General features: G+C 41.5%; 2 protein-coding genes and 1 pseudogene across 8 annotated transcripts in view; 1 reads left to right on the top strand and 2 right to left on the bottom strand.

Annotated features, from left to right (window-relative positions):
• TRIM24 (tripartite motif containing 24) overlaps positions 1-12,603 on the top strand; it is a 107,683-nt gene extending 95,080 nt beyond the window's left edge. For all 6 annotated transcript variants that reach the window (XR_016231849.1, XR_016231848.1, XM_051835648.3 and 3 more), the window contains 4 exons: positions 2,365-2,497; positions 4,997-5,071; positions 7,906-8,055; positions 9,211-12,603. Coding sequence is in view for 4 of the 6 variants with exons in the window: in XM_051835648.3 (XP_051691608.3) it covers positions 2,365-2,497; positions 4,997-5,071; positions 7,906-8,055; positions 9,211-9,420 (568 nt within the window). In the remaining 2 variants the exon portion in view is untranslated. The remainder of the gene's footprint in view (positions 1-2,364; positions 2,498-4,996; positions 5,072-7,905; positions 8,056-9,210) is intronic.
• LOC127488075 (deubiquitinase DESI2 pseudogene) lies at positions 2,504-4,730 on the bottom strand (annotated as a pseudogene). Its single transcript, XR_016231856.1, has 2 exons — positions 4,702-4,730; positions 2,504-4,223 (listed from the first exon to the last, which is right to left on the bottom strand). The product of XR_016231856.1 is annotated as a deubiquitinase DESI2 pseudogene (transcript).
• SVOPL (SVOP like) overlaps positions 9,607-14,893 on the bottom strand; it is a 69,651-nt gene continuing 64,364 nt past the window's right edge. The window contains exon 16 of the mRNA XM_089329696.1: positions 9,607-14,877. Within this exon, the coding sequence (XP_089185822.1) occupies positions 14,830-14,877 (48 nt within the window). The 3' untranslated portion in view covers positions 9,607-14,829. The remainder of the gene's footprint in view (positions 14,878-14,893) is intronic.

Below are 14,893 nucleotides of genomic sequence, written 5' to 3'. Positions count from 1 at the left end.
CGCTGTCAGGAACTCTTTTAAGACCTGTATGTTCGGTCGTCTGATAGTGTCTGTAAATCTCCAGCGCTGGTTTTTAGTTTTCTGATATCTTCTTCTTTTTGGTCTGACTGTATAATTTCCAGAGATTTGTCTTCTAGCCCAGATATTCTTTCTTCTGCTTCACTGTGCCTTTTTTCCAGTGCTCTGTTTCCAGTGTTCTATTGAATTCCTCATTTCTAATATTTCATTTTGATTTCTCTTCAAGATCTCAATTATGGGAGAAATTTTCCATATCATGTACTGATTTCATTAGTTTGTGGATTTGCTTTGATTACTTCTAAATAATCCACGATTAATTCTTTGAATTCCTTTTCTGGCATTTTTTCAATCTCTTTATCTTGATTCCCTAATTTAAGTGTTTTGGGGGCACCATGTGGTCATCTTTACCCTTGTTGCTTGAATTTCTGTGTTTCTCATTATCAGGCATTTGTGCAGATACCTGTTGTGTGTTTCTCTCTGTTTTCCCCCTGTGATTGCTTCCATCTTTGGAGAATGCCTCTGGCTTAGTGTTGTGTTTATACCCAGAGTCACGTGTTGGGTGTGGCCAGGGGTTCTGCTCAGTGCTCAGGAAAGGGAGTAACCGAGGTGACACCCACATTGAGCGTGGGAAATCTGGGTTTGTTTGTTTGTTTTTTTTTTTAAATCAGAGGTGAGGTTTCTTCTGCTCCTGTTGACATATTTTCACACTGACCTCTCCTCAGAGGAAACCAATGCCTGGACACTAGCCCCAGTGGGTACATGTACACCTGTGCTGCTACAGGAACCACACAAAGGATCTGTGTAGTCCTCAGTGTGAGCAGTGACCCCCCATAACCCCCACAGACCCAGCCACACCCTGCACCGGCTCATTGAGCCACAGTGTTTTCACAGTCCCAACACACAAGGCTCCCACAGTCTCAAGCACCCAGCCCCCTGCCAGTTATCCCAGTGAGGCGCAGGCATCTCCTCTCAGCTGTTTGCTGGGGGATCAGGCACGAGCTGGTGCAGCTGTTATGTATGTCCAAAATGGCACTTGCCCTCTCTTAGCTCATTACAGGATGTGGTTGCTGGGAGTTTGGGGAGAAAGAAATGTGCCCCCCTCTTTTTTTTCTCTAGGTTGGCTGATACTCTGGCCCCCACCGGGCTCCAAGCCGCACTCGCACCAGGCTCTCGCCGCAGCTTTATCGCCAGTGACTGGGCTGCTGCAGTCTGGTCTCACCTCACTCCAAATCTGGCGCTGAGGCTCTCGGCTGTGGGTGTCCTGAGCCGTGCGCATCCACACCCTCCACATTGGTCCACATGTCCTTCTAATCTGTGTGGTGTTCTCTCTGCTTTTTCTCCATAACTCTTCCCTGAATTTGCAGTCTCTCCCCTTTTTTAAAACTATCTGGCTGGCGCTGCAGCTCACTAGGCTAATCCTCCACCTTGCGGCGCCAGCACACCGGGTTCTAGTCCCGGTTGGGGCGCTGGATTCTAGGTTAAGGAAAGATAGTTTGTTGTTTTTTTTTTTTTTTTTTTTTTTGACAGGCAGAGTGGACAGTGAGAGAGAGAGAGACAGAGAGAAAGGTCTTCCTTTTGCCATTGGTTCACCCTCCAATGGCCGCCGTGCTGTGGCCTGCGCATCGCGCTGATCCGAAGCCAGGAACCAGGTGCTTGGGCCATCCTCCACTGCACTCCCGGGCCATAGCAGAGAGCTGGCCTGGAAGAGGGGCAACCGGGACAGAATCCGGCACCCCGACCAGGACTAGAACCCGGTGTGCTGGTGCCGCAAGGCGGAGGATTAGCCTAGTGAGCCACGGCACCGGCCTACAAACCTTTTAAAATAAACTTTTACAAGGGGTTGCCATGAAGAACAGTGGTAACGACTACCACAGTTTCCTACATCTTCATTGGCCAGGCATTGAGCTGTATGATACGAATCTCAGATTCTCAAGCCCTTCTGAGGAATGATGTGATGAGAATGGTGAACCAAATTGGGTCACACTCTCAATACTTTTTAGGATTTGCCAGAATAATGCAAAGAGCTTTTCTTTTTCTCATATTCTTCAGCAGGAGAAATGTTACTCTCTTCACATCAGCCCTATTATCATTTATAGTAGGTTTCATTGGTATTTTTGTGCCTCCTTAACTGGACTTCAGTATTAACCATGCAGCCCTTGCATTATGTATCTGCTGTCTCTTCTCAGCATGGAGCTTTGCACCTAGTACATATATGGTAAAACTTAGTGATTGAAGTTGATGATAACAAATAATTCTCTATCTCGATGGCATGCTAGAAGTAGGAAAGGGACGTGGTGAAAGAGACCTGATGCCTTAGCAGCTCAAAAGTACATTGTCGCCCAACAGTGGAGAGTGGATTTGTACTTTCTGCCGAGACTTATCAAAACCAGAAGTCGAATATGATTGTGATGCTCGGAGTCACAGCTCAGAAAAACGGAAAGCTGACGGCCTCGTGAAACTAACCCCAGTAGATAAAAGGGTAAGTCTTTGGCATTTCTTTTTTTTCTTTTTTGTATGGAACAGTTAAAAATATAGTTTATTCAAAGATATGAATCTGCCCACAGAATAATAGCAAACAATCCAATCTAAAAGTTTAAATAAATGTAAATAACTCTAAAACTAAGACACAAAATAGGCTTTTTGAATTAGAAGTCAATGAGATAGACATTCTATTATGAGACTACTCCCACAATAAATTAATAACCTCTGACAGATTGTTTCTGATAAGGTACATAAACAGTAGGAAATATCAAAGAATGACCTTTCTGGGATATGCTACTTTGGACTAGTTTGCAAGGTCTAGTATAAAAAGGTAGCCTGAATAGTTAAAAAGCAGTGGAATACCAACTGACACTGCTACTCCGAAGGCTGCACTTGGGGTTTCCCTACTCCACCAACAAAACCTTGTGCAGGGAGGAAAGAAGTATGTATCAGAACACAAATGAAGTTCCTCCCCAAACGTGCAGAAACGCTCCTCAGTTCCTACAGGAATATCTTGGGAAAAACATCTTAAGTATAGAACCCGAGGCATCCAAGCAGCCTCCTTGCCTAGGCGGACGGGGATTTAGGATAGAAGCAACCCCTCCGTGGGCACCTCAGGAGTGTGTTGTGCACAGTGGGAGGGAGTGGGAAGGGACTGGGCTCCGGCTCGGGTCTGGGCCGCGCATGCTCCCTCACCTCGCATCCTGGTGCCCACAGTGTGAACAAAATAGACAAACCCAACAGACAGTCCTTCACCAGGTAATGCAGACTATAACTGTGAGTACAGTGCGCAGCTGTCAGATTACCTGCCTAACTTTCGAAGACATGAAGATTTTCTTCTCTCACGGTGGCAGGAGTCCATGCAAGATTTGTATGCAGCGATACAAAATACCGTAAACGTAACTTAACAGAGGTCGAATAAAACAGAAGTAAATCCAAATTTACAAGTGGGCAGCTTCATACAAAGTCCTCCTTCCTGGGCCAGATATAATTCTGAGCTGATAAACTGGGATTTGGGGGAGAGCTATCTTTGCATCCAAAATATCCAGAGGACGCTTACTCTGGTTACTTTTCCATAGTGATAATCAGCCGCCAGAGACAGTTCTGAAGGTGTGACTTTGGAGACAGTCTTTGTAGCTTAGAGTGGCTCCCAGGTCTGGGGCCTGCTGCACTACCTGCCATGGAAGTGGATGCGGCGCCACCCTCTGCTTCCTCCTGGTCAGCCGGCAGCTCCTGGCTGACCCTGCACTTCAGGGCTGTTGGCGTGAGCCACGCCTTGGGAGGCAACTCTGTAGAAAGGGTATGCAGGAGCTGAAGTAGGCAAGTCGCTTGATCCAGCGAGGAATCTTTCTCACAAAGAATCTGGGATAAAGCCGAAGAGAAGTAACCGCAGTTTTTATTTATCAAATGCTAAGCATTGCCTTTGTATTCTTTTCCCAGTTCTTCTATATCATCTTCTAGGAAGTCAGTGCTTCCTAAAACAACTGCTTCTTTAAGTTTGGATGTTTCTCCTAGTTCAGAAATTCAGAGATTCCAGACAAAGGGTACGGATGGCCACCATGAGCAGATTCTCTGCCATCAGCTTCAGTTCCTGAATGAGAGCTCCAGGTCCAGTAGATGGCGTGTGTGCGTTCATGCAGTGCACGTGGAGCACACGGAGCAGCTCCCGCTGGTTAGCCTCATCCTCCTCCCTCTGGTGCTGCCGCTCATCCTCGCGGGGTCCACTGACGCCTCAGGGCCCTGAGCCAGGCACTAAGTAGTGAGCTTTGAGAGGTGTTTTCTGTTTTTAAACTGGACAAGTTAGAATATGTATTCTTTATGTAGCCTGGGTTTTCACACTTAGTCTACCTTGAGCTAGTTTATTTCCACCATCAGTACGTTTTCTTCCTCTGAATTTGTTGTGAAGTAGTACTGATGAGATAGGTTTTTCTGTTCACCTTTCCTGGGGAAAAAATGCTAGTCTTCAACCAAGTAATACCAGGTTTACACATCAAAGTCCACTGATGGATTTAACTGCAATTCACCCTGCTAGGTCAAGACTTTGACTAAAGACCTCCTTTGCTAAGTCCCTAAGCTGAACGATCAGTGTGAGTGTCGCTATGCAGGAGGGGCATAAATGCTGCCTGGTGATGTCCCACAGGGTCTCCTGATGTCAGCCGAGTGTGTTCTACCTGCAGCGAAGGGTCTCAGCACCAGACACACCAGAGGTGTCTCCACGTCTGTGTCTTCATAGATACTGCTTCAGGGATTCACAGAACAGTGCACAAAGGACTTCAAATAGATTCTGAGCAATGTAGTTTTGTTAATTTAATGGCAGAAATTAGTCTTAAATTGTTAAGAAGTAGAATTCAGTTGGTAATTGGGAAATAGAAAATTCCAGGTTCAGTGTTTTCCATCCATTCATCTGGTTTTAATGCTTATTTTGGTATTTTGAGACCTGTGAGATTGTTGTTGAAAATAATTTGTGACTTAACTTTGTATTTTTATTTTTCCTTAGAAGTGTGAACGCCTACTTTTATTTCTTTATTGCCATGAAATGAGTCTTGCTTTTCAAGATCCTGTTCCTTTAACTGTAAGTAGTAATGTCATCTTGTGCATGTTGACACAGTGGCTCATCTGAACTCTTAGCATTCCATACCATTTGTCAATAGTTTCTTGTATCTAGTTCAAATCTTACAGTTGATTAATACATACTACACTTTTAGCAAACAGGAAAAAACTATACTTAAAATCTCAAGTGTTCTCTCATCTCACTTACTTTACCTACCATTCTCTGGAGTGATTTGTCAGTCATCTCCCTCCTGATATGGATAGTATAGATCCTAAACTGTTGGAAAAGACTTCTGTTGGAGATTAAACCACACCCCCAAATTTTCTGTACATATTTGAATTGTAGGTCCATATTTCAAGTAATGAGTAGCCTGGTTTTTGTTTTTGTTTTTTTAATTTATTTATTTGAAAGGCACAGTTAGAATGAGAGAGATTCCATCCGCTGTCTGACACTCCAAATGGCTGCAACGGCCAGAGCTGGGCCATTCCGCTACCATGGCCATCTCCCACTGCTTTCCCAGGGGTATTAGCAGAAACTTGGATCATAAGTGGAGCAGCTGGAACTTAAACTGGCTCTCATAGGACACTAGCACTGCAGATGTCGGCACTGCCGGTGGCGGCTTTGCCCCCGAAGCCATAACACAAGTTCCAGTAAGTGCTTTAATAACAGGAAAAAGATGAGCAAGGAGTGTGTATGTTCACCATTCACAGCAAACGGGTTCATGTTGGACATCTAATATGACTTTAGATCCTCACATGGTGCTAGACAAGGCTTATTTACTGTCCAAGACATTTTAGTCTTCTGTCCAGGTTGATAAGTTTTTTAAAAAAATATTTTATTGAAAGGTCTACTTTCAGAGAGGTGGAGAGAAACAGAGATGTTCCATTTGCTGGTTCACTCCTCAGATGGCCCGCAACAGCCAGAAGTAGGCTGATCGGATGCCAGGAGCTTCTTCTGGGTCTCCCACGTGGGTGCAGGGGCCCAAGCACCTGGGCCATCTTCTACTGCTTTCCTAGGCCATAGCAGAGAGCTGGATCAGAAGTGGAGCAGCCAGGACTTGAACCAGCAGAATTCAGAGAGCTGAATTGGAAGTGGGGCAGCCAGGCCTTCTTGAACCAAAACTCGTATGAGATGCTGCTACTGCAGGCATCGGTTTTACCTGCTTTGTCACAGCACTGGCCCCCCGTTTGATTAGAAAATTTAATGCAGAGTTGAAAAAACCTAGTAACTATATACAGCTGATGATGATGCAGGCTGACCATGAGCTGCTTTCCTTGAGAACAGGTTTTGAGGACCTGAGTTAGGAAGAAAATATTTGAGTAAAAAGGCCTTTCGCAGACAAAAGATGTAGTGTAAGGTAGTCAGATGAAAGATAGATGTACAGACTTTACAGCTGTAAGCTGGAATTGGCACTAATATGATCTTGGCCTACTGTTAACATTTGGTGTTAAAACATTGTACAAATTGAGAGGGAATAGAAGAGTTGGGAGCAGGTGCGTGGGGGGGGGGGTGAAAAGTATCACTGTCTTCCTAAATCTGTATAAATGAAATTTGTACACCTTAAATAAGCCCCTTTTTCTTGATGTATATTATCTTACATACTATTTACAAAATCCATTGAGTTGCCAGGATTCTCTATTTGGAATATGAAGAGACTAAAGTTTCCCAGGATTAAGTAATTTTCCCAGGATATGCTATTGAGTAGTAGAACTAGTTCTCAAACTCAAGGTTCAAAACTCTTATTCACCACATTTTATAATATAAGCAGCAAAAGCATGTCAAATCCTATTAGAAGTCATACTCTTTTTCTAGGAATTTACTTTTTGTTTCATGATGAAGAGGGAAACAGTACATGTAAGTGGGACTACTTCTCACTGAAAGTAACTGGGGCTGGCACTGTGGCATAGTGGGTAAATCCACTGCCTGCAGTGCCAGCATCCCATATGGGCGCCAGTTCGAGTCCCGGCTGCTCCACTTCCGATCCAACTCCCTGCTATGGCCTGGGAAAGCAGTGGAAGGTAGCTCAAATCCATGGGTCCCTGCACCTGTATGGGAGACCTGGACGAAGCTCCTGGCTTCAGGTCAGCTCCAGCCATTGTGGCCATCTGGGCAGTAAACCATTGGATGGAATACCTGTGTTTGTCTGTCTCTCCGTCTGTCTTTCCCCCTCTCGGTAACTCTGCCTTTCAAATAAATCTTTAAAAAAAAAAAAGTAACTGAAGGATGGGTGTTTGGTGGAACAGATGAGCCCTCATTTGCATCTTTTGTTGAAGGACCTGGGTATGAGTCCAGTTCCAGCTTCCTGCTACAGTATGTGCCCCAGGGGGGCAGCAGTGATGGCTTAAGTGTTTGGTTGTACAAAACTTGAATTGAGTTCCTGGCTTCTGGCCATTGTAAGCATTTGGGGAGTGAACAACAGGTGGTACTTGTTTGTCTCTCCCTATCTCAAATATAAAACAATTCATAAAAATTAGCCTTTTTATACTGTAATGTAAATTCACATTGTTATCTCAGAAACTAAAAAAAAACAGAAAAATCGAAGGAAGAAGGGTTGCAGGGAGGGAGAAGGGGAGGAAGGGCATGTTTTGTTTTATGGTTGTGTGTACAAGTTACATTGAATTACAATTAATTAAAATTAAAAATTTTGGAAGAAGTCACACAAAACCATTTACCCATGTGTGGAAAGCAGTAGGCACTTTTACATGTTGCTGAATTTAGGTTTCCTTGCTGATAACAAAATAATACCCAGAAAAGCAATGAGAACAATCACAATTAAATGTCACTTCCTATACAATCTGTTTAGGACCAGGTAGAATTGAGATATTTGTATTATAACACTTCATTTATTTTGAAAGGTGCCTGATTATTACAAAATAATTAAAAACCCAATGGATTTGTCAACCATTAAGAAAAGACTACAAGAAGATTATCCCATGTACACAAAGCCTGAAGATTTTGTTGCTGATTTTAGGCTTATCTTTCAAAACTGTGCTGAATTCAATGAGGTGAGTTGAGGAAAACAAAGCAATTATAATTTCCTTTTTTTTTTTTTTATTTTTTATTTTTTTTTATTTTTTTTGACAGGCAGAGTGGACAGTGAGAGAGAGAGAGAGAGAGAAAGGTCTTCCTTTTGCCGTTGGTTCACCCTCCAATGGCCGCCGCGGCCGGCGCGCTGCGGCCGGCGCACCGCGCTGATCCGATGGCAGGAGCCAGGAGCCAGGTGCTTCTCCTGGTCTCCCATGGGGTGCAGGGCCCAAGCACCTGGGCCATCCTCCACTGCACTCCCTGGCCACAGCAGAGGGCTGGCCTGGAAGAGGGGCAACCGGGACAGAATCCGGCGCCCCGAACGGGACTAGAACCCGGTGTGCCGGCGCCGCTAGGCGGAGGATTAGCCTAGTGAGCCGCAGCGCCGGCCAGCAATTATAATTTCAATGTGAAAGTAATCTTACACACATTATCACTAATTGAAGAAACCATGATTGTACTTATTAGAATAAATTGCAGCAATGAATGTGGCTCTGGAAATGAAAGAGGTAGTTAGGAAAACTGTCTATATTTATCTTCAAAGATTTTTTTATATGCTGAGTAAAAATATAAATTAGAGCTAGCTGATAGTTAGTTTATAAAATATATGAAATATATAATATATAAAATATTTTTATCAGACATGTAATTATTTTTTTTCTCATTCTCAGCTTTATTTTTGACACATGGCACTTGTAGACTTCTTTTTCATGTTAATCAAGAATTACTGATTGTGGTCATACAGCTCTAACTTCAAGATTCTTTAAGTTTGTCTCATCTGTCAGACACAGCTCTTGTTCATGGTTTGTGTTCTGGGTTTGTTACTCATTCTGGAGTGCGCTTTTCTCTTAGGTGAACCTGTGTTGGCAGCATCTCATTGATCTGTCTTTGGTGATTCAGTCTTTCCATTACCTCCCCGTGTTAGAACAATCCAGATAAGTCAGGTCTTTGATTTCCTCTTCAGCTGACTTTCTGTAGACTTTGTCCAGCCCCAGGCTAATATGTAGTTTACATTTATGACTGTGCACAAGCATCTTCCATCTAAAGTGATCAGAACTGCGAGTTATTTGTTACTTTTATTAACTGTCTAAAATGTCAGTCTTTACTTTTTAATTCTTCTTATTTTCATCCAACAGCCTGATTCAGAAGTGGCCAATGCTGGTATAAAACTTGAAAGCTATTTTGAAGAACTTCTAAAGAACCTTTATCCAGAAAAAAGATTTCCTAAGGTAGAATTCAGGAATGAATCTGAAGATAATAAATTTAGTGATGATTCGGACGATGACTTTGTGCAGCCCCGGAAGAAGCGCCTCAAAAGTATCGAGGAACGCCAGATGCTTAAATAAGCCGCACCATGCATTGGCATGTGGCTGGTTTTAAGATTTGTTTTCCAAAACACTTGTCAGTAATTGAACATCAATACAAACAGGAGTTTGTGACCTCTCTGATCTCTTGTCTTTGATGTTTGGTAGACTTTGATTTCCTTAATAACCTATTTCTTCTAACCTCTTATTAAAAAGAAGGAAATGGATGGCATGGAAGGAAGAAAATGTTCTAGCAAGGAAGGAAGCTCAACAATAAGACATTCTCATTTCACGGATTTCAGAGCCTCCGTCTGGAGTGATAGCTACTATAGAAAGGAAATAGACTTTGTATGGACTCTGTGTTGAAAATTTAATGTGGTTTGAATGTGTGCGTTAGTCCATGTTTAGCGAATTAATACCACTGCCCATGAGTTATGGCCCAAACACGAGTTAAACATACTTTTCGTAAGAGCAGTACTCATGAACTTTCATGAGTGCTAAAGCGTTCTATCCAGGATGGTGACTGGTACAACAGAAGGGTAGATTAGATGCTGTTAAGATGGCACCTACTAGTATGTCCATGTAAGATGGCAATTGTATTAAAAGATCAGGAAATCCAGTGTTTGATTTCTGTTTTTATCGTGTCTATAGAGGTGTTTGTTATAGCAGATCTTCAAGGCCTTTTTACATACATTTCTAGATTAGATTTTCTTCAGCTTCTACTGAGGGAAGTTAAGTGTGCACATGTTGGGTTTAGCTGTGTTGTCTGTGTGGTTTGTTGTTTGTGTTAGCTGCGCAGGTGTGATCCTTTTAAAACAAACCTCATTGTTGGCAGTATGGCTTTCAGTAATTCTCAAAATACAATGTGCACCGTATGTGATGTGAAGTTTGATCAACATATCTTACTGGGCATTAAATATAAGTTCCTGTGAAGGGGACTAATTTTTGTGGTTTTCATCTGTCTTGATGTTTGGAATGAAAATGTGTTGTAGGATTTGGGAGCAGACAATTAGGGGAAATTATAATGAAATTGTCATTTTATTTCCTGAGGTATCCATCTCCCACCCCACTCTCTTTATTTTTATTTTTTATTTTTTTTTAAGAATCACAGTCTGAACCTTAATGTTTAATCTGACTTTATTTTGAATTCCATTTTCCTGATACAGAATCTTATCACCTCAGAACAGCATATTAATGGGCCAGGCTCAGCTGGTTTAACTGACATACATTTATTTCTTTCATGTACTCTGTTTTCTAGGATCTGATGAACTGTCAAAGGAGGAAACTAAATTATAGAAGAAAATTGTCATAATAATTCAAAATTTGACAATATACACATGAGTATTTTTAGTTTGGCAAAGTATACACTTAGTAATAAAACATTATAGTTAATATTTGACTGGAGGAAATATAGAGTAAAAATACAGCTGACTTGAATGCTCTTCTGAATTTATCACCTCCCTTGAAAGAAGCACAGGACTTGCTTTTATCCAAAGGGCATTGCTTCTGAAATGAACATGTTTGAAAATATTTTGCAGATAATTCATTGGGTTTCAGGTATTGCTAAGCTAATTTACTAGCAATATTTCTATTTTTGTATATACTTAGATCTTGTGCATAATGTCACTTATGTATTAGTTGTTAAAAAGACTTACTTTCCCAAGTATGTGTTACACTGTGAGGAGTACCATCTTGAATATGCATTTGACATTTATTTTCTAAAGATGGTTTGAACAAATTTTTTTTTTTTTTTTTTTTCTTGTAGCATTTCAGTACAGCATTCATGGCACTTCCGCTAATAAGTTTATTGTTGGCATTGTTTGTTCTTCCATGTTTTTCTCCTGAATTAAAACCAAGCAATATGGGTAAATTATTTTGAAAATCCACAAAGGGCAGTTGGGATTAGGAGAGAAAAAAATTTCCTGAATGTGTCTGAGCCAGAATGTCTACTAACCTGAATTATCAGTATTATCTTCGTGCCACTTTCTTTTCTGAAACAGTATTTGTTTTACCCTTAGAGTTTGCTAAGTGAATACAGTTAAAAGCCATCTTTCTTGTAGTCATATGTAATATAATCCTATTAAAAGTAAATTGCTCTGTTTTTTCTCTCCAAATGCCCTCTTGTAACGATCTCTAAATTCTGGAACTTTATTAAGTGCCTGTGTGTGTGCCCAGGTGAATCCCAGCTAAGTAATCCTTGAATTCTAATACAAATAAGTTATAAAAGAAGCCTAACTGTACTTGACACTGATTAAGAGCATGTCCCAAAAAATCAGTACGAATGAAGCGGGCTTGACCTCAGCTTGCACACCTAATATTCACCTCTGAAACCTTGGTGCAGTTGCTGCATGATTCATAGGATCATGTTTTTGGTGAGTGCTCTTGAATGAGGAGGCCGTGTGGAAGTGGGTGATTACTTCATTCCAGCTGAACAGTTTTCTTAGATGCCAAACACCTCAGTCTTTCTGGCAATGCAATAAGGAACCCAAGGACACAGGCAGAAATACAAACAGACTGAAACCATAATAAAAGTAGTTTAATATCAGTAACTGGCCATCCATTCATTTTCTTCTGAGTTTCTGCTCTTCCTTTGGTAGCTCTCCCTCCCCAAGCTAAACAAGAGGCTTTGTGGTTTACTGCCACAAAGATTTTAACTAAGGAATGCAAAGGGAGTGTTCATGCAGGCTCATCTGTGAGTTTAGCCTTGAACGTCCTGTGTTGTTACTATATGTAAAACTTCCATGGAGAGATAAGAAACTTTTGCTGAGACCTCACCCAAATTGTGGATCCCAAGAATCAGTTGCTGTGTGTGAACAAAAGATTTTTAAGTTTAAATTGAGCTACATTTTCTATTTGTGATTGTTATGAGAGGAGTTGCGTGATCTAATTGGCCATTAAGATTATTGACATGACCATGAGTTCAGTTCTCTAATTTCTTATGAAATTGAGCTCTTTTTAAATAACCACATATTTTTAGAAGTATTTTATAACCTGTGGAAATCAGTAGCTGATGTAAGTTCCCATCCAAGATGAAGGTACAATAAGTCCTGATATACATTGGGAACTCATGTCCCAGAGTGAGTGCACTAGCCAGTTGGATCACCAACTTCTTTGTCCATGAAGGCTTAACGTATTGTGAAGGACATCGAGGCAACAGTCTGTTGTTTTACTTTGGGGGTCAGACTGGTGATCTTCATTTTAATAAAAGTAAACTTTGGACTTTTACTGTGAATACCGTAAGAATTTCAGTAATTCCAGAATATTGTGTCAGTCATTTGAAACTAGCCGCCCTTCCTTACTACCTCTGTATGTTCCTATGAGTGTAACTTTGATACATAAAGGGAGAATCTTCTATAAACAAATGTAACAGGAAAATTTTTTAATCTAATGTATTTCACCAGCTTTAAAAGATGGGAAAAAAGGGGGTGTGGGGGTATCTTCAACTGATGATTTTTCTCCTTGAAGGATCCTAGCCTCTTGCGTGTATGAAAACCAAAGATAGCATGAAAAATCCTAGCTGGAGTTGTTTACAGGAAGACAGACTGGGGACCATTAACATGTTTGTTTGCCAAGTTTCCCTGTGTTAATTGAGTCTCATCACAACTATTTTTTAATAACATTATTGCATTTTTAATATACCTTCTCCTGTTTGATTGCAAAATTAGCTTTTAAATAGAATTAAGTCAAACATTTAGCAAAAGCGTCTTCCCACATTTTGAAATGTGCTGTGGAAGAAAGATGATTTCAACATTCTCTTCTGTATGTCAGGATCGTTGAAGATGTATATTGCCCTTCCCATCTTCCCATGCCTTTTCCCCAAGACAAGCGAGCCAGAAAATGCAGGACTCTTCCCACTGCAGAAGCCAAGTTGTTAGCCTTGTCACGGTGGGCAGTGTGGAGAGGATGGAATATACGGATCAACCCCAGGAGCACATTTCTCACCCCTGGCATGAGAATGTACTGTCTGGAGGACTGGCATTTACCCAGAGAAAACCCAGGTGTTCCAGGCCAGACTTCCGCAGTGATGGGATGCGATTGTAAGCATCTACAAGTGAGTGCTAAGACAGCCTCGTGTGCAAACAGTCCCAAATAAAGGTTTTGGCATTCATTCCATTTTTCAGAAGATGTCTTTGCCATTATAGACTACAGGTTATAACTGTTAAATTCTCATGTAATTATTTAGATAAATTAACCTTTATTGTATAAAGCAAAACACAGTTGTACAGACACTCCAGTACATGACCCTTTTTAATATCTCACCAGTATCACCTCTTGGTTTTTTTAGTGGTCAGTGAAGGTACTCCAAGAAGTTTCACAGGTAAGTGACTTGAATTTCTACTAGTAGTGTATGATCCTTAGCATACTTAATAGTGTCCTCATGGATTTGTCACTGAATGAGTAGTTTGCTATAGGTTAATGTCTTCTCAGAAGCCTAGTTGCCAGACAGTGCTGTAAGACCCCCATACAGTTCTGAAACCTTTGGGCACATGTTGGAGTCTCTCCTTGGTCCTTGGTTTACTGGTTTTCAGTCACTGCTGATTATAAATTGAGATTTTTAGAAAAGATTTGTAGTGGGTTATTTAGCTAGCCCTACAAGTATAGCTGAGACATCTTCACATGTGAAATATTTTTTCCTGAATCTTAAGAACCGTCTTTAATTATAGCTGCTATAAGCTATTTATAGCCTGAAGCCTAGTGATGTTTTTTAAAGCTCAAGACCAAAAACTGTGAGAGACCACAGAGCTCACTGCAGTCAGGCTTCCTTGTTTGTAGACTCTGCATCAGCTCACTCAAAACTGCTCTTTTCCCCAGCAATATAACAGAACTATTTAGAGCAAATTCCTTGTATCTGGTAGAAGACAAGTGCTCTAGGTGTGAATGTATATGTATGTATAGTATTCTGATCCAGCTCCCTGCCAGTGCTCCTGGTGGGCAGCAGAGCAGATGGCCCGGGTCCTTGGTTGGGCCCCTGCACCTACGTGGAAAGCCCCAGAGGAAGCCCCAGCCTTCAGCCTGGCCTGGCCCTGGCCATTGTGGCCATGTCGGGAGTAAACCTCTGGTTGGAGGATTGATCTTTGCCTTTCAAATAAACAGATTTGAATGACCATACTACTTAAGCATGTTTTTGTGAATCACCAGTTTTTATAAAATTATGGCATAGTTTAAATATGCTAATTTGAACTAAATGACTATTCTAGTTTTTAGGAAGGCCTAATAATACCAGCCCAAGATCTTGCTGTAGTTAGAACACATTTATTTGCTATTTTCTTGTGAGGTCTCTAAGACTAACAGATGATCCAGGATGAAAGGCTATCCTCCCCCCACCTTTTCCCATTCATCCTCCCTTCTCCTCACAGATTTAAACAGGATCTGCTATTTGCTGGTTCACTCACCAGATGGCTGGCAGAAGCCAAGAGTTTGTTGACCGTCTCCCATGTGGGTGGCAGGGACTCAAGGATACGGGGCAGCTTTTGCTTTCCCAGGCGCACGAGCTGATTCCTGCACAAGAAGGGCA

Source organism: Oryctolagus cuniculus, chromosome 3, assembly GCF_051225735.1.
Source record: "Oryctolagus cuniculus isolate XC-2025 breed Fujian yellow rabbit chromosome 3, ASM5122573v1, whole genome shotgun sequence".
Classification (NCBI taxonomy): Eukaryota; Metazoa; Chordata; class Mammalia; order Lagomorpha; family Leporidae; genus Oryctolagus; species Oryctolagus cuniculus.
The sequence above is the reverse complement of the archived record's forward strand: the minus strand, read 5'-3'. Positions and strand labels throughout refer to the sequence as shown.